Source organism: Sceloporus occidentalis, unplaced genomic scaffold (genome assembly GCF_023333645.1).
Source record: "Sceloporus occidentalis isolate IW3139 unplaced genomic scaffold, rSceOcc1.0.p SCAF_15, whole genome shotgun sequence".
NCBI classification, from domain to species: Eukaryota; Metazoa; Chordata; class Lepidosauria; order Squamata; family Phrynosomatidae; genus Sceloporus; species Sceloporus occidentalis.
The window spans coordinates 4,682,413-4,702,604 of NW_028316995.1; the positions used below are offsets into that span (position 1 = coordinate 4,682,413).

Consider the following 20,192-nt stretch of genomic DNA (forward strand, 5'->3'; position numbering starts at 1 on the left):
GTGTGCTCCTGCGGGGTTATAAATTATATTTCCATATTGCATACAGTTTTCTATATTACAATTGAAGTACGAATACATTCCTTTAAAGTCCACATAAATGATATATAATTACATGGGGATTTCAAGTTAAAAGGGAATGAATGATTATGAAAACAATTTGTTCCATCCTGTTAGAGGAAAACATATTTAATCTCCTATTTGCTCCATAGCTTGTTTAAATAAAAAAATAAATAAAAGCATGCGATAAAATAATGAGATTGCTGAGTTTGCTGTCAAAATTGGTGTATAACACGAGCAAAACAGTGGCTACATTACATTCAGTTACGTATGTTTTATTAGTAGAGAAATATGAATCAGAATGATTCAGTATCTACATTTCTCTCGCTGCTGTCATTTTCTACTTCTATGAATATTTGTAGGTTATCCATAATTACTGAATGTTTAATTTCTTTTTTTTTTTTTGCTTTTTTTAGGTGATTTAAAAAACGAGTGTTCGGTGTTAACACGAAAATGTGTTCGACAAATCCAGAAAGTTGGGTGACGTTTGATGATGAAAACCCATTTCAGCCTCCACAGAAATCCAATATATTTTGCCAAAAGAACATCTATTTACAGAAATCAAATGGGCTTAAATTGAACCTGTCTAATGAACAGCTGGCGAGTGCATCTTCCTCTGTTTGTACGACTCCTCACATGTCTCCGGTGATAGATATCTTTATGAGTCCCGGTCCTCCAAGTAACTCACCACTTTGTACACCCATCAGGGACTGCCAGGGAACGCCATGCACACCAAAAGGGGGCACTTATAGTCTATATCCAATTTCAGAGGCATCACAAATTGATACAAGTTTAGCATCAGCTACACCATCATCCTTAAATTATCCTCTTCCACAGCCTTCAATTTCAAATGAATCAAATCATGGCAAATACAAAAAAGGTTTGGAGCATTCGTCTGAAACGACACATTTTAGATATTTTCAAAATGACTGTTCCTTTTCAAGTCCATTTTGGAATAATGATGTCACATCCGTCCTTTCCCCATCTCATGCGCACATCACAGAAGATACAGATAAAGAAGAGAAAAATCTTGCAAAACAAGAATGTAATCCAATAGAAAAGGTCACTTCAAGTAGCCAGAAGGGTTTAAATCACAGCTCTTTCAGTTATGTTTGTGAAAGACTTCAGCTCTTAAAGATTGATCCTCAAGATCTGCCTGTCTGTTCAGAAAAAAACAGCCCATCCTTTCTTCCCAAAAGTCTCTTTAGAAGCCAGAGAAGAGATGGGTGGCCTTTTATGCTGAGGATACCTGAGAAAAAGAACATGATGTCTTCTAGGCAGTGGGGACCTATTTACCTCAAAGTTCAAACAGGTGGAATTCTGCAAATGTATTATGAAAAGGGCCTTGAAAAACCATTCAAAGTGTTTCAGCTTCATCAATTCTGCAGGCTTTCAGGTCCAAAATTGGAAAATTTAGGTGTTTCAGAAAAGATACACACTGTTAAAATAGAACACGTAACTTATGTAGAAAAAAGAAAATACCACCCTAAGCCTGAAATTGTCCATGAGGCAGAGACTGAACAAATGTTAAAATTAGGAACTACCGTTTACGACGATTTAACAGACTTCATTACCACAGTAGAAGAGGAACTCATGTTGTTGTCTCCGATATCAAAACAAAAGAAAACGTATGAAGAACCTGAGATGGTTGTGGAAATAGTAGACAATTTCTGGGGAGAAATCAACAAAGAAGGAAAACTAATGGAAAATGCTGTTGTTTGCCAGGTATTTTGTCTATGTTTCATTAACAGCGGAATAGAATGTTTTTTGACCTTGAATGATGCAGAGCTCCAAAAAATATCGAAAAACTACCTTGAAAAGGACAGTAGCAAAACATGGATTCATATTTATAATTGCCATTTTCATAAGTGTGTTAAAAGACAGGAATTTCAGACATCAAGGATAATTCAATTTACTCCAGTTGATGCTTGTAGGTTTGAACTCATGCGTTTCAAGGTTCCTTACAATGGAGGAGACCTTCCATTTTATATGAAGACTTCAGTAGTAGTACAAGGAGCCTATATAGAGCTCCAAGCTTTCCTCAACATGTCTTCTAGTTTTGTAGCTTCTTCATTGTTAAACTCAACATATTTCTGTGAAAATATTACTATCCACTTCCCAGTTCCAACGCAATGGATGAAAGCTCTTTGGACTGTCTCTCTCCAGAGGCAGAGGTCTCTGAAATCAAAAGTGAATAGAAGAGCGTGCCTTGGGTCTGCATATGAAATTGAGTCTGAACCAGTAATACAAGTAACCATTGGAACGGCAAAGTTTGAAAATGCATATAAGGCTGTCGTTTGGAAGATTGACCGACTTCCTGATAAAAATTCTAGTAAATATATTACTTCATCTTTAGCTTGTTTATTGTAAATGCATGACTAGTGCAACATTTTTTACACAAACATCTGATAAAGGGTAGAATAAAATAATAATTTTTCTATAACATAATAATGCCAAATTACTGTTATTTTTATTACTTCCCACATAATATGTTTAATAGAAAGGTATACTATGAGCTCATTATAGAATGATGGAATGTTTTTTCCAGGTTTATGTCATTTTCTTAAATTCTTCATCCATTAACACATGTTAATTAGCCAACCCAATTTTTTGTTATTTTCATTGAAATACCATGTTTTACAAACAAATTAGTGGTACTGTATGAGTAAATCCATGATGCTTGAGCGTCCAAGGGATTTCTTTGATAATTCTAAGATAATTCTTAGAATCTTACTCACAAAATAGTATATGCAGAAGAACTGTCACCATTGTAATCAATCTAATTTAAATATTAGCCTAAATTTGGAAGAAGATCTAAGTTATTTTTCTACTCATCAATTCTTTGTGCTAAAGCATCTCCTTTCCAAGTTTAGTCAACATTTTACAGGTGGCTTCTGTAGACCATTGATAAACACAAATGTAAACCTCCAGCTGTTGTGTATTTACTGTAAATTATTAAGTGGGTTAGTTGGACATAGTGCTGCATGAGCCATGGTAGTCCCCAAATTTAGCTTAACACACAAGCTGAAACAGGAACATATGTCACAGGGTCCTCATGTGCATCCTTTTCAGAACATAAGAGGATGAAGCATTTTAATTAGGTTGGTACCTTGAGTTTAGATCCTGCAGAGATCTTCAGGACCAGGTCCTTTGCGGAAAGGTCTATAGACCCAAATGATCCATGTGGTTGCTCATTCAAGGACAAAATGAAGATCTGGGAATCAGTGGGATAGCAGGTTCAGGACTAGACTGGGGATACACGATTAGCCCTTATGCAAAAACAGAACTGTTTATCCTGTTTTTGCAGGAAAGTCTAGTAGTTTGGAACAGCACATTACATTACTGTGAGGAACAGAAAAATAGCATAGCCTAAATCTACATATCCCCCCAAAATATCCAGCATATGTGCTTCTGTGATAAGGAATTAAAGGCAATGTTAAAGAAAAGCAAAACAGTACTAAGCTTGGAAAACAGAAATGTGGTTTGAAAAAAAATATACATAAATATAGAATATGCTTCTAACAACCTAAACATTAAAAAATCATTGTTGCTTTAAAAACACAAACCCATAGACATTTAACAGATAAGTTACTCGGTCACAGTATGTTGTAAAACAGTTTTCAGATATTGTAAATTAGTAAAAATGTTTTATATATAAACCCACACAATTTTCCAAACATCCATCAATGCAGCTGATGTGTAAACAACACGTGCCTCAGTACTTTATGTGGATGGAACAGTAATACATAAAAGAACATCTTTTCCGGACTCAGATAATTAACGAGTGCCCTAACACTGACCCCCGTGGGCCACTAACCATACGTAATATTATAAGGTGTTATTAATTACAATATTTAGGATTCAGTAAATTATGGAGGATTATAAAAGGTTTTTTTTATGGTTATAGAATTCATATCATCCTAGATAGTGTAGCTATGTTACTTAATGTTCTTATGTATTATTTTAGAGGGGACAAGAGGGTGTACCTATGATATAAAAGTAAGGAAAACATTGGGTTTTATCTATTTAAAGAGATTTGGGTGCATTGTCCTGCGTCTCAATCTCTCTAATGGCTATATGTTTTTTTTTCCTATCTTAAGGTCATAATCAGCCTCATAGTTTATCTTGCAAACTGGAACTTGGCTCAGACCAGGAGATACCTCGAAACTGGAATCCAGTTGCAACAGTTCACTTTGTAATACCTGCTACATGCGTCTCTGGGGCAGAAGTGAAATCAATGGGAATTGAAAATGATATTCAGCCTCATAAACACGTCATTCAGAAAGCTTGCTACAACATCCAGGTATTATCGATTTTCACATTTGTCTTGAATTGTTTACATTACTAATAAATTCCTATTATGAGGTATATAAGATTGCTGGTAGCTATTTATTGGGACTTTATATATTTTGATTAATCTTTATGATTGGATTGGAGGCATTTTACAACGTATGAAATCTCAAGTCAATATGTGATTAAGTCACTCTGCACTTAGGTTAGAGCTAAAAAAATTTGTCTGAAACGGATATTGCTTACAATGGAATCTGTTCTTACAGTTTGCATAAAAGTATACATTTCTATCATTTGGCTATCGTCCAGATTCAGTATTGTATGTGCTATGTGATAAACATTTTCAATATCAATCTTCTATGTGGACATACATTTAGTGTCTTTCAAAAATAACCATTATTTCTTGAATATACATTAAAAAAGGTCGTACAGAGGTGGCAAAAATATTCCATGAACAGTTGGAGTTGTATTTTCCAGACAAGTGAAACCCATGCAATTCCAAAACCGCATCAGATCAAGGCATGAACCTAAATTGACCGACGGAACCCAGGGTCAAGATCTCGCTTTAAGCTGAGCTAGGGGCAGACAGGGCTGCAGTCTGCTGTTGAGTTGCATATGGCTGCAGTATCCTTAGTTTTTCTCTTTGGCGCCATCTGTAGACACAACTGGAAAACACAGGGAGTCTAAGAACAGGCTCACAGCAATGGGGTAGAATAGGAAGGTACGGGCAGAACTCAAGGTGGTCTGTAGGACAAGCAGACGGCAAGGGGGTCTGTAACATGAGCAGAGGGCAAGGGATTATATAGCATGGGCAGACTGGGGAATACTGCACTGTACCAAAGAATAATTGAAAATGGGTGTCAAAGTCCACACCGTGAGGTCAAAGTGCAGAAGATAAAAATCAATCACAGTACGAGGTTCAATGTCAAAGAACTTGCTCAGTACCTAAGTTATATCCAAACGACTTGCCAAGCACCCAGATTACAGTCATAGGACTTGCCCAGCACTGGGGTTGCATCCACAGGGCTTGCCCAAGCACCCAGATTGCATTCAAATGATTTGCTCAACATCCAGATTGCATCCCCTGGACTTGCCCAGTACCCATATTGCACACATAGGACTTGTCGCAGAAACCAGATTGAACTCACAGGACTTTCCAGCACCCAGATTACATTCACAGGATTTACCAGTACCTAGATTGCACACACAGGGTTTGCCAGCACCCAAATAGCACTCATAGGACTTGACCAGCACTCATATGGAACGCATAGGGTTTGCCGCAGCACCCAGATTTCATCCACAGGACTTGCCCAGCTCCCAGATTTGCACACATGGGAACTGCCACCTTTCTTCCTCTTCCTTCTTACTACCTCTCTCCCGAGTGGGCGCTAAAAACTTTGTCATGAGCAAGCCTCTTGTTTGTGAGAACATTTTTAGCAACCGCTCAGCGCCCCTCTCTCTCCTTCACTTCCTGCCTCCAGGGTGCCGTGCACCCCGTATACCCGCCTCGGCTCAGCCCTGGTGTGTGAGAGAGTGAATGAAAGCGTATGAGAGGGCATGAGAGTGAAAAAAAGCCAACAAAATGTAAGCAAAAATTCTGGTCAGGTCTAATCAGATTGGAAACTATTCAGTTTGACCCTGTGCAGATCCCACATCCCCGCATGAACAGATATCACAGTGAGATTGTACTGTGCAGAATAGTGACTTACTGAGATATCAATATTATATATTTAATATAAATAACACCACATATACATATTTTTTTCCTAAAGTTCTTGGAAATAAAGATCTCCAACGTATCTCACCGTGACCTAATTGGCCTCTCAGTTTGAAGGCACTTAAAATCGACAAAGGAAGAGTTAAATTGAGAAGAGCAATGTGCACGGAGCTTATTAACGGTAAATAGAAGACACAAACAATATCCCGCTGGAAAGAAAAAAGATGAAGACAACTGTTCAGTCAGACAAAAAATAGCCATAGGAGAGCTAGAACAACGCTGTTCAGTTAATAAAATAGCAGCATTAAAATTGCTGGACTCATCATTTCCCCCCCAATGACATCATTTGATAAAAATGCTTGCATAGGTATCTTCATGCAAGCTGCAAGAATCCTAAAACCTGCTTAAATGTTTGTGCGCTAGAATTCTAAATTCAAGAACATAAATAATACCAAATCCTAAGAATAGCTTGTACAGGAATTATGGATGTATAACTGAAAAAAGAAATGTCGTTGACAATCATGTAGAAATCTGATGCAAAATGAAGGTAATTTGAGTCACTCATTGCAACCTTGTGTGGCAGAAATACACTGTGCGACACACCTTACAATAGAAACATAGAATATAATGCTTAATAATTATCACTTGGCCCATTTAACAGCAATTTTCTACTTGCTGTAAAACCTCATATTTTACAAAGAATAGCATGAGAATAGCATACTACTCAACATTTTAGGGGGGGTTTGGGCCAGGGTCTAGAGGCAGGGTGGGGGTATGGCTGGAGGGTGGGTCATGTAGGGGGGGACCAGTCACGTACCTTACCCATCCAGCCATCTCTTGGTGCCCAACTTTAATGTGTCACTAGCTGGCAATGTGAGGGCTGCAATAGAGTTCTGTACTGCCATGGGACAGTGCCTGACAACCATGGCTATCCCACACAAAAAAAGAGATGATGAATGTATGAGAACTCCCACCATTTGTCCCTGAACGTGTATGGAATAGCCTGATATCTATCCGATAGAAGGTTACATTGTATTGTTTGCTTTCCACTGCTAGTGGAATAAAAATCCTAATGTAATGTGTGTCTCCAACCCTTTAGTGTTAGGCTATGGTCTCTTGTCCTAAAATGAATCCTCCATTCCTATTATATGTGCTTATTATTATTTTCATTATTATTATCTTTTAACACACTTAACAGTTGACCCATCACTTCTTACATTAATATATTCAAGGGTTATGACACAACTAGAACTGACAGACTAAGACAAACCGATACATTAGGTGAAAAAGAACTCTACTTTACAATCTAGATATGTTCTTGAATTGTCCCTTCTTTTGTTACTTCTCCAAGGTATACATGTTGAGATCATTCCGTCTTTCCTGGTATTTATAATCTTGTTAATCATGTACCATTTTTATAGCCCTTTATTTGGACCAACTGTGTCTCTAGAGATAGTTCTCCAGTTCTGTATATAATAGAGTAGGAGAGGTCTGATCAGTGATCATTAAAGTGCATGACTACCTCCCATTACATCTACTAAAGTCTTTTGTAGCACCCTGCCTACATTCCCTGCTGTTTTTTTCTTGTATTTAACTTCCGTCATTATTCTCTTATCCCTTTTTCTCTATTGCCACCAATTGTAGTGATATTAATACTATATCAGATTTTTATATTGCAGATGCATTACCTTGTATTTATCAACGGTGAATATTAAAATTAATAATAACTTTTTATTTATTTTGGGAGCTATCTACATAGATCAAGGTATACTAATCATGGGACTTTTACAAAAAAGGCTTAAAATATTTTTTTGTTCACTTGTGTAATAGACATATGCAAATGAAATCAATGATGATGAAAAACACAAATTTGTGAGCAAACATGAGTAACAAAAGAATTTAAATTTTCAGTGATTGCATACAATGCATGCTTTTAAGCAGGTGTTATAAATCAAAAGTTCAGAAGCTGAACAATTGGATTAAAAATGTTCAGTCACATAAACTGAATATTATCTTGCTGGAATCCTTCATTTCATGTGACACTTACAATACTGTATTTGCAAATTATTAAATTCCATGTTCTTCCATCTCTGACACTTAGCCTGCTGCATGTGCATATTATTATGTCGCCGGTCTAGCGGAACACATCATTTGTACAGCACTGTTTAACGATTGCAAAGAACGCTGCGAATACACCTCATGCAGTGTAAAAAATAAGAATACAGCTTTCTGGGCATATAAAGAAGTATAGGATGATGAAATCTCCCCTTAAAGGGGACTTGAGCATAAAATCAACTACTGTATATACTAATGTAGGTTAGCATTGACAAAGTTGATTTTATCTCATTTTGCTCAAATAAACCCCCCTTTTTCTGCACACCTGGGGGCTGCTACACTATATGGACAAAAGTATTGCGACACATAAATATTACACCAACAGGGTCTTTTATCACATTCTAACTACATAGACATTAATACGTAGACAGTCCTCCTTTGCAGCTATTCCACTCTTCTGGGAAGGCTTTCCAAAAGATTGTTTCTGTGGGAATTTCTGCCCATTCATCCAGTAGAGCATTTGTGAGGTCCGGCACTGATGTTGGGCGAGAAGGCCTGGCTCACAATCCCTGTTCCAGTTCATCCCATGGGTGTTTGATGGGGTTGAGGTCAGGGCTCTGTGCGGGTTGGTCAAGTTCCTCCACACCAAACTCATCCAACCATGTCTTTATGGAGCTTGCTGTAATGGTCAGGTGTCCCAATAGTTTTGTCTCTATAGTATATTTTTGTCAGTTGTAATATTATAGTGGACTTTCCCTGCTAAAACAGCACACTGAGCTAATTATGACATTGATAATGAAATCCTAGCTCAAAAGACTTAGTCATGTATCCAGCTGGGTGACTAAAACTGAGCCATTCTATAGTTTACCACAGGGTTTTTGGTAGATTGGGGTAAGATAACTAGAACATATATACATGGCTAATAAGCAGCAACCTGAATATATTATAAAAAAAAGACTAGTATTAAACAGGAAAAAATCACAATGTGTTATATTTAATTTGCTACTAGTAATAAAACATAATTGGTGGGAGTTTGAGACCATTTTAACATATACCAATTAAAGTTTCCTGAATGGCATATTGCACTGAAAATCTGATTAAGACAAATACATTTTACATTCATTTGTTTTTACCACAGGTGGAAATTGAACCAAAAATAATTCATCCTGGAAATGAAGACCTGGACAAGGCTGGAGACTGTAAAACTCAGTAGAAACAGTAAAGATTTATGTAAATTAATGGGGCACACTAATGCCCCATACAGCTCCATCTTTGAAGTATGTGTAAGTATTTTGTAAGCAGGTGAGGGCTGGCAGTGGCCCTTCTGCCTCTTACCCCGCCAGTAACTAACTTACAAACATATTTACCTACACTCACACATATACACACTCACTGTAACACATATACACACACTTTCTCTAACACACACACTACATAGTACCCCACACTATCAATCATACCTTCCTTATGTGTTAGCAGCCGTGCTTTTACTCCAGGGTCAAATAACTCAGTGTTATTTGACCCCCACTGTGCTCCCACTTCCAAGAGTGGGCCTGACCAAGTCACATTGGCCCTGTTTGAAGAATATTGGACCAGCCTGGGTGCAATTGCCCCCCGATCGTGGGCCAGTCCTCCCCTGTTTGTGAGTACTTTAATATGGATTATTTACACATAGGAAGTAATTCGGAAAAAAAAACAACACACTAATAAAAGCACTGCAGATCCACATTGGGGTTGGAACCAATTTTGGTTGCTTAATCACTGACCAGAAAGGGATCATATTGTAATCAATAAGTGGATTTCCTGTGCATTGGGAGCATGCATTTGAGTGGGGAAATAACAGTGATTTAAATGGGGCATTTAGCTATCATAATGTATTAAACATTGCATATACTTTATTGGAAAACATATAGATTTAAAGTTTATTGTATATACAGTTCTACTCCTGGAATGCTGTGGATAAAGACAGAATAGGTGTATAGTAAAAGTCATCTATTATGTTATCATATTTATTAACTATAATAGAATTTTATGTTATATTAACGTTATTACTAGAATAAAAATACGTAACTGTTTACATTAATCAGCTATATCAAAGGTGTATAACTGCTCAGGTCTTTAAGAATCAATGGTTGGAATTTTAAAGGTGCTGTTCCATCTAGGGTGCCTCGTAAAATATCACCAGATAAGTGTTACATCAAGTAAGACAAAAAACGGTCATTTTATTTTTCTCCTCAATGCTCCCTGTCACATAAAAACTGCATTTAAAGGTAAAAATGTGACTGCCGATCAATTTGGCCAACTCGTCTGCCCATTTTTCCTGAGACTCAGACCTTGGCAGGCAGGGAGTGCAGTTCAGAGGGAACATATTGAGAGTCTCCATTAAAGGTTTATGGAAAAATGGTATAATATGGGACAATGTTGGGAAAAAATTCTACATGGATGTTTTTATCACTCATGTTGACTGACCAACCTGAACCAGAGTGATTTTAAAATTGGAATTATGAGAATTCTCGAGGCCATGACATGAGGATAAGGGATCTGTCTGCTATATATATATATATATATATGTTAATATATACAATTATATATATATAATATATTTATATATTATATATATTATATATATATATATGTTTAAAAGGGCCAGTTTTACTTTTACATGTATCATATCACCCTCCCCCTGCTTAATATTTAGTCTGGTGGAGACATAATTAAAAAGATGATTCTTACTATATAGAGCGGGGTGTTTAAGTATGCACATTTAAGAATAATTGATGCAAAATACTAATTCTTTTTGAAGTTTAGAGACTCTTAAATTGTGATTCTGAATAGTGATTCTGCAAGGCATCCAATTCTTTATATCTATATGAGTGCAGCAAGTGCTGCGCGTATCTCTCAAAAAGGGGGTGATGATAGCAACTAAAGAGAGAAATGTATACAGTGGCGTGTGTCGGAATTCCACGAGACAGTTCTTATATTAAGACAAATTGCCGTTACAAAAACAGGACTTAGTGCATTCCTATATCACTGCTGTATTACTACCGTGTTCTTGTATAGCCGATGTGTAACAGCTTCATTCCAACACTACACTATTATTTGAACTTGCTCAACAACGTTTATATTGTCCTTATGTACTTCTTGTTTCAGTGAAACTTCTTTTATAAATCTTGATCTGTAAAAGGGCTTTGAGCCCCGGGGTTAAGAAACACTAGTATGGAGAACAAAGTCAATTGCAAAATATTTTCTTTTTAAAATCCTCAGATTCGGTCAAATGGGTACAAGCTTTGTGTGGCTCCAGATGGGATTCTGTAAAGTATGCTTGATTTGCCATTCACTAACCTCTTTTGCAGATGCTTCAAATGCCCTACAAACTCTTTTGTACTATAATTATAACCATAATAATGTACTTTAATGGGCTGCCTACCCAATATCGCTAGTTGGACAGCATGAACAGCAAATAACACAATACTGAGAATAAGAAATATGTTGTATAATTAAAGCAATATTACCCTATTGTGTAGTTGTGTCTAGGACATTGTAACATATTGACTTAACACCTTGACCTGACAAAACTCCAGTACCTAAAGGTGTTATGCTGTTCCATATGGTCATCTAATAAAGAAACCTTTTGATTGAAGTCATTATTCTATTTGTGTTTTTGTGTTCTGTTATATGCTGCAGAATTTATATCTTGATGATCAATGTAACCTGAAGCATAGTTTTCTTAGAATTGTGTTAATTCTCTACCTGCTGCTCATTTTCCGTGATACAAGATCAAGACTTATCAACTAGTACAAAAGCAAGAAAAGCAACTTAAAATAATGTTTTGTTTAATGTTTTGTGGTTAGAGACTAATGGGAAGAATTGTTTTTAATAGGAGCACAGGACCTTTAAATAAAACTCAATAGCAAATACATTTTTATTGCATAAAAGCAGCAGTAAAAATTCCTGATACTGCTAAGTATCCAAACCATTACAGAAATATTTTTTCTAATAATGTGCCAGGGTTGTGGGTGCCAGGTCAGGTAGGAGTCCCTTTGCAGGGGCAGGATCGGGCTCATACCTCAGCTGGAGGCAGGCGGGTGCAGAAGCAGAAGAGCAGGGGAACTTACACAAAGTTCTTTAGTCCCTGTTTTCCTAGTGTGATTCACATGGAGTATATCCAGTGTTCCCAGTTGGATTTTGCCTTTCCCCATCCGGGCTTTGGACTATAAGAGCCAGTATTAGCCTCAGCTGACATCAGGCGCCATACGTAAAGCAAGAGAGTCTTCATCAAAGAACATCTTCCTATGTTTGCAACAATAGCCTTTTGGCGGCCCAAATATTTACACAATTACTTTCTGTGCTACATCACGTCATGCAAAGAGTGCCTTTCTCTGATCTCCAAGAGGCTTCTGGCCTCACAGAGCTTCACAAATAACGGAATCACGGGTAGGTGAGTATTCACACAACACACAGGAATAAAATTATAACAGTGTTTGAGGCTATTTGTGCCAAAAATTATATCTACATTCCTAACAATAATAGGGCAATAACTAAATGATATCATGAAATAAATATGGTGGGATTTCTCCATTGACCAGTTACATTATGAAGAGCTATCCCTCACCAAATTAACATTGCATTGTACCGAGTCTGACCATCAGGAAAAACAAAGTAGTGTTGGTCCTTTTTGTATACTACGGTAAGATGAAACAGTTCTGATCTTCACAACTCATCTACCATTTAGTCACAAGTTATTGTGTTGGTGGAGCCATGTGTCGCAACATTGTATTACACTAACATACTATAATTTTGTAAGATATGCCTAGCCTTTTTTAGATAAACACCTAAACCTATCACAAGGAGAGCACGTAAGGAAAAAAGGTATATACAAAGTAAATCTTTATTAAACAATATGATTTAAATACATATAAAAAAATATATATAATAAAAAAGCATCTCGGCACCAAGACACATATAGAAAGGTACATATGAACAAGGGCACAGGACTACAGGAACTAGGATGGAAATACGTATGTATATGAAGGCACAAACACAAGGATGACCACAGCGATAAAGTAATAACATACAGCAATGGCACATCGGTGCTCAAAAGTTACTAACCAACCTAGAAACAAGTCTGAAAACAGCAAAAAGCCTGGTGATGAATGGTGCCAAGTCCAAACATACGAACCCCAACATACAATTCACTGCAATGCGCTTCATCAGGGGGCGTGGCTAACAGCGCAACTGGTATACCTATTTATATATCTGAGCAGCCAATAAAAATGACACGTCAGATCGACACATGCCTCCTCAAATCACACGTACCTCAGCCATAGAGTTGGATATATACACACCTGATGAATGATGGCGGTGATAAACATATCACCTGATCACATGTTGTGGTCATATGACCGCTAGTGTGAGATCATAGGCACCAATGAAGGAAGTAACATAAACCCCCAACTGATCACCTCTTATGGTGATAACAAACATATCACCTGATCTCATATGTGCAAAACCCACATAAAGGAGATAGAGACACTATTGGGTTTTGCACATGCTCTATTTGTTCTCACATTTGTATCAGCACTGTCACATTATTTTTTATTTTTTCCTTTCACTGTGTGCATTTGCTCTTTCACGTTTTCACGGTGTTTAGTGATCCCGTCTTGTGTATTTGTGGATCATGTGGTGTGACCTGTTTGTTTTTGTCAGTATTAAATCCGGATGTTCTCTCAATTGCACATGCGCAGCTATACTCTCACCCTAGCAGTCATATCACCGCAATATGAGATCCGGTGAAAAACTAAAAAACACTTTAGTATTACATTCAACCATGGGCTATTTAATTGAGTCCTTCTGCAACAAAACTAGGGTGGAAAACAATTTCTATTTAATAAAAAAACACACACACTATATATACATACATATATATATATATATATATATATATATATATATAGGTTTCCATGGGAACCAGTATCCTTGAGAGATCTGATGCTAAAAATTTGCACTCAAGGCTTTTCTCTTTACTATAAATAATCCTTTTTTCAAAGCCTCTGTTCTGTGCCTCAGTATATACCGTGTTTACTGTACTTTCTGCACAATTCCTTTAGCACCATTTAAATTCACATCCATAAGGTCCCTCCAGACATCCTCAATCACACAGCACAGCCACAATATGTTTATGTCTCTATCTTACTGACATTAAAATGTATTTGCTGATTCTTTGACTGCATTATCATATCCCTCTTCCTGACTAAGTCTCAAAAAGCCAGATATGGAAGACCCATCATCATGCTTTTACGTTTAATAGATAAATGATTTAGGTAGGATGTCTTCAATGGGTGTATATACTACACCAGATTTAAAGAGAGGTATCACTTCTTTCTAATGTCCTAATAATTACTGTGCCTTTCTGACAAATATGATTGCTAACAACGGATCCTACATAAAACTCAACACCGGGAGTAGGAGGAAACTGAAAAAGACTCCTATAACATTTAGAGATTTAGTAAATGTCTAGAACAGGGATAATTATACATTATGCTGCAGTTTGCCATCACATTTTATACATTCCACATAATGCGTTGGCATCTTATAAATAAATGTGCATAATAACAATAATTCAAAAGCATTTTAAGTAACAGAGCCTTTGTAGTTATCTACGTCAGTACAGATTTCAAGGTAAAGAAGATAAATTATTATTAGTAAACCATAGCGTGTTGCAGTTTGAGATCACAGAGTTCTTCATTTTAAATGTACCAGATCCATACAGAATTGCAAGGCTTTTCAAGCACGGGAGACCTTTGCTACGGTGTTCTTTTGCCTGACAGACAGATGGAGGCAAATTGGAATCTGAAGTACATACTTTCTTCTTGGCTTAATTTTGCTTGGAAACCAGAGTACCTTGGGAATGCTGTTCATGTATTCGCCATTCATCAGCTCTCCTTATCAACTGCATTTGTGGTGTTTAGTGAGAAAAGCTATCAAATTAAGAAAAGCCAATTTAAAAAACACACAATAAGTGATTGACATGAACAACATGACAATAACAAGGCTTTGTTACATACAATATCAGTCTGGCGCCTTGCTAAGTAGATAGGCGTAGAAGACATTTTCACGAACCATTTTTTTTTTTCAATCTCATTACAATGAACGTGTGTACATGTAACTATATAGATTTTTTTTTTTAAAATTAGGAAAACAAAATAATGCTTCTTTTATAAACATATCAATGGAGAGGGTTCTGCAATTCAGCTATAGGTTTGGTTCAGTTTAAATAGGTTATCAGTGCTTATAGGTTATAATAAGGTTATAATTCTTGTCAAACACCCCTAGAAATAAAAAGCTATTCATATGTATGAAGGTATAAAGGATGTCTATATGGTTTACTTGGAAATAAGCCGTTTTATACTATACATAAAATATAAACTGATCTTTCTGGTCTTTTCCTTCATCCAAACACAACCCTCATTCGAGATTGAATTACCTCTTCAAGATAGTTTTAAATCAGTTCTAGGCATTCCTGTATTTTCCACCTCCCTTGGTTTGTTTGAGACTTTGTTCCATAAAGTCCAGGTTACAGTGTTAGTTCGAATTGCACTAAACCCATTTTACCAGGTGTTTGAAGGGAACTACTGCTATACTGGTTTTAAATTGGGACTTAATGGTAGCTCTTCCAGTTTTGCATAAGGCCCACTCGCTCTTGCCTATCCTCCACCAATTTCCAAACATGGTTCACTCACATGTCCCACCTACAATGCCTTTCGACTACCCCGTACGTCAAGATTTTGTGAATAAACCGTAATGTATATGGATACACTACTACTTCAACTTATTGTTTTCATACTCTGTGTACAAAGACACCGTAGAAGCCAAACGATGCTTGCACAACTGCCTATAACAGCCTTTCAATAAACAGCAACCAGAACAGGTCATATTCTAGCTTGAATCACTTCCTTATAATATTCATAGAATTCAAGAGACTGACAAGAATTTATATATAAAAAATAATAAAATAAAAACAACAATTACATGTTAAAAATCAGGCCAAACCAAATACAACATCCGGAAACTGAAACAATACCTATTAACTAAAAAATAGACATTTTGAATTATCAAACCTGGTACAAAGCTGCTTGGAGGATGCAGGAATGTTATGACTGTCCTTTGGCAGGTGGTATTTCCAGCTTTGGGAACTCAAATCCCCAACGCGATATCATGAAAATCAACATTTACTATCAACTAATTCCGTGAAGGCAGTTTTTTCATGATTAGTGTGAGCAGAATCCCCAATGGTATAATGAGAAAAGAGTGCAAAGCACTGACAATACTGTATATAATTCTACAGGCACAGGTGATTAATTGCTGCATCTCTCGCGCTTGGGAATTGGCCAAAGCTCGACAGCTTTATTCTTTCATTATAAACCTTGCTATAGTGGTACCCGATACATAAAAGATGGTATTATAGAACATACAGTCACACACAGTTCCTCATAAGGAGGAGGCATTGGTTTTCATCACAAATCAGGTTTAAAAAAACCCATTAGTCTCAGACAAAATAATCTAGAGGTGGAAAGAAGTAGGCAAATAACGAACACCACCAAAGGTTTATCTACCTTCCTGAAAGGTCTCGTGTTTGGCCCTGTTTCCTCTCCTAGGTTTTCCACTGGCGCAAAGATTTTTACAGGGAGTTCTTGTGTCCAAAAAGCCAGTTTTTGCTCTAATGTATACAAGTTATTTGTCACTATAAAGGTATTTCTATAGTTGCAGCAATTTTGCTCTGTATGGATCATCTATCCTGCTTTTATGTTCACAGATCAATTTGAAATACTTTGCTACATACTTAGTGTCTCTGTGTGTATATATTGTGGTTTTTACAAGTCACGGAGCTGGATAGTCCTACCAACTACATCCGCTGACTTGTTCTTCCTTTAGCCTGGGACAACACACTATTTCCCCCGTTTCCCAGTCATTAGCCGAGACTCAGTGTAGGGTATAAACCAAAACAATATAATATGGTCCCAACCTCCACTATTACTGGCGGAAATCAGTTCCAAGGTTTGGCCGGGGTAAATGTCTGTAGTGGTGGAACTGGGGGGGGGGACTGACTTATACAACATATTAGTACAACATGGGGTAAAACAATGGCAGTCCCTGGTTGCATATCCTGGCTGTCTGCCAGATAATCCCCTCAGCAAGTGATGAGATGATACTGGTGGGGGTAGACACAGAAGTCTTTACAAAGCCAGGGCCCATAGTCAATAGGAAGGAGGCTGGCTGTCAGGCCTCTCCAGTGGCCCCAGTGATGGAGGGTTCCGTCACATTACATACACATAAGGTCATTTTTTATTATATTGAGCCAACCACGCTTCTAACCCTAATATATGTACGCTGAAATAAAATTTGACTTTAACCTTTACAACAAGTAGATATCCCTTGAACTGTACACAATATTCTAAATGAGGTCCAACTACCGCCCTCTTCCTGTTACTAATGCCTCTTGCTATACAACCCAGCACCCTGCTTGATTTTTGTAGTGCTTTACTGCATTGCCTGTTTACTTTTAACTCCTCCAAAATAATTACTCCCAAGCCTCTCTCTTTCTGGTAGAAACATTGAATTAGACAGCAGATAAGAACCATTTGGTCCATCTTACCTGCCTTCCTTGCAGAACAATAGGCTTCAACGTAAAGTAAAATATGCATTGTTAGAGAGGACTGAAATTTATTTTCATCTGTATTTCAGCTACATGAGAATTATATACAGTAAGCTGTTTACATTATCATATCTTTGAGTAGAACAAAATATGCCTACTTTGCAATTTGATATAATAGCAGTTTAAACATATAAATCTGTGCTTGTAATCTGCTTTGGTAAACAAAAAAGGTCAGGAACTGAGAGAAAGCTATTGATAAATTCAATCCACTGGTGCCCTTATTCAGTGAAGCCCAGATTAATGCTGCAGTTAACTTTGCATATATTTCTGTGCAGAGTAACTGTATTCATAAACACTCCTCTGATGAATGAATGTCAAATTGATAAAAAAGCTGATATATTTCAAAGTATAAAAATAGAATCTATAGTGGGAATGAATATTTTATTAAATGTTCACTTAGTAAAGTGTATTTGGACATAAAAAAGTGCTCAGCCAAAAATAATTCCTTTTTAAAAAAAAATAAATATGAAAATCAAAATTCTAAGGACTCTTCAAACATATGTCATCCAGGAGACTAATGACTGCATATGTGTTTTAGAAATAAATATACCGTATTTGCTCGATTATAAGACGAGGTTTTTTTCAGAGCAAATGCTCTGAAAAATACCCCTCGTCTTGTAATCAGGGTCATCTTCTAATCAGACCTCAAACAGAGGTCTGACTATGAGACTAAGATCCAGATTCCCTGCAGCGCTGCAGGGAATCTGGATCCTCCGGTCTGGTAACCTCAGCTGCTACCGGGTGTCTATCAGTGAGCGCCGTGAAAGCGCGGGCAGCAGCGTACCTTTCCCTGCATAGCGTGCTCTCAGCATGGGGGACGCCTCCCCCGCTGCGATAGCCCGCCCACTGCCGGGGAGCAGAGCCGGTTGAGGGAAATCATTGATCTTGGCATGGAATTCCAGAAGCAAGACCCCGTGGGACCCGGGCGGCACTGTGCCGTCCCAAAGTCAAAGGCGGATCCGGTAGATTTATTGCTTTAATTTTTTTGAGGAGGCGGGGCCACACCGCGTCATGCCGTAATGCCGTGGGAGCAGCAGTACTAAGCGCCTGCTGAGCCATCACGGTGAGTGAAGTGCTTTAGTTGCTTGAGTGCGTGTCTTGGTTTGGAAGTGTGTCTGACTGGGCATATTAGTGTCTGGGTATGTGTGTCACAGTGGGTATGTAAGTGTCTTGGTATGTAAGTGGGTAAATTAGTGTCTGGGTGTGTAAGTGTCCTCCTATATGCCACTCTGCCTCTAGAAATGCCTTATACCCCCTATATGCCACTCTGTCCCATGATATGCCTTTTAACCCCCCAGAGTGGCATATAGGGGGTTAAAAGGCATATCATGGGCAGAGTGGCATATAGGAGGGTAAAAAGCATATCAGGGAGGCAGAGTGGCATATAGGGGGTATAAGGCATTTCTGGGGGCAGATGTGCATAACTGGGGGCAGGTTGGCAAATTAAAGGACATGAAACCAAAAAATATTTTTCTCAATCATAGCTTTTATTAAATATAAAAAAAAAGTTTACATGAATTAATATTTACTAGTAAAACTTTTTTTTCTTATAGGGTCGTCTTATAATCAGACGTTTTCTTTTTTTTCCTATATTAATATTCAGATTTTGGGGGGTCGTCTTATAATCGAGCAAATACGGTAGTAATTCTACATTTGTTTTTGGATTTCCTTCAGTTCAACACAAAAGTAGATTACTAAACTACAAAAGTAGTTCAAAAAGATCCTTAGACACCTCTCTGAAATTACTTCTACACTCAGTGGGATATAATGGCATCTGCTTGCCAATGTTTGGTTCCTAAATGGCTGTAGGACTGCTCTCCTATGGACGGTCTAGAGGAGGACGACTAGTCCCACTCCTCTCCTGGCCGTCTTGTGTTGGTAAGTGCAGCAGTCAGCACCTTTGAGCCCTTCAAGCACTTTTTATGTTTCCTTCACCGAGGTAGTCTATGGGCATGAAGACCTTAGTGACCCTCATTTGGGAGGGGGGTCTAGAAGATCCAGTCCCCCTTTAGACTTTGATCTAGGAGGGTCCCCACGTGGGGAGTGCAGCCCCAGAAGAGGAAGACTGTGAATCTGGTTCCCAACATGGCCCTATCACTTTTGGCGCATAGGCACAAACAAGGGAGCTCTTGCGGAAAGGCCTGTGCCGACAGCTGCATAGATCTCCACCTCCCAATCAGGTACTGTGGAGTTGGAGCCCCATTCAATGTAAATACAGCCTATTGTTCTTATCTAGGTATATAATGTATTTATGCTGCTAGCACATGCATTCAGATGCAGGTATATTAATTGTGTTTGTATTTCTATCTGACTTTCCAGTATGTCAGGTACTAGACCTACTGGTAACTAAGCTGATACCAA

General features: G+C 37.7%; 1 protein-coding gene across 1 annotated transcript in view; it reads left to right on the plus strand.

Annotated features, from left to right (window-relative positions):
• Window positions 1-510: 510 nt before the first annotated feature.
• Window positions 511-20,192, plus strand: part of LOC149303171 (stonin-1-like) — a 50,737-nt gene continuing 31,055 nt past the window's right edge. The window contains exons 1-2 of the mRNA XM_089481358.1: window positions 511-2,389; window positions 4,158-4,360. Of these exons, the coding sequence (XP_089337484.1) occupies window positions 511-2,389; window positions 4,158-4,360 (2,082 nt within the window). The remainder of the gene's footprint in view (window positions 2,390-4,157; window positions 4,361-20,192) is intronic.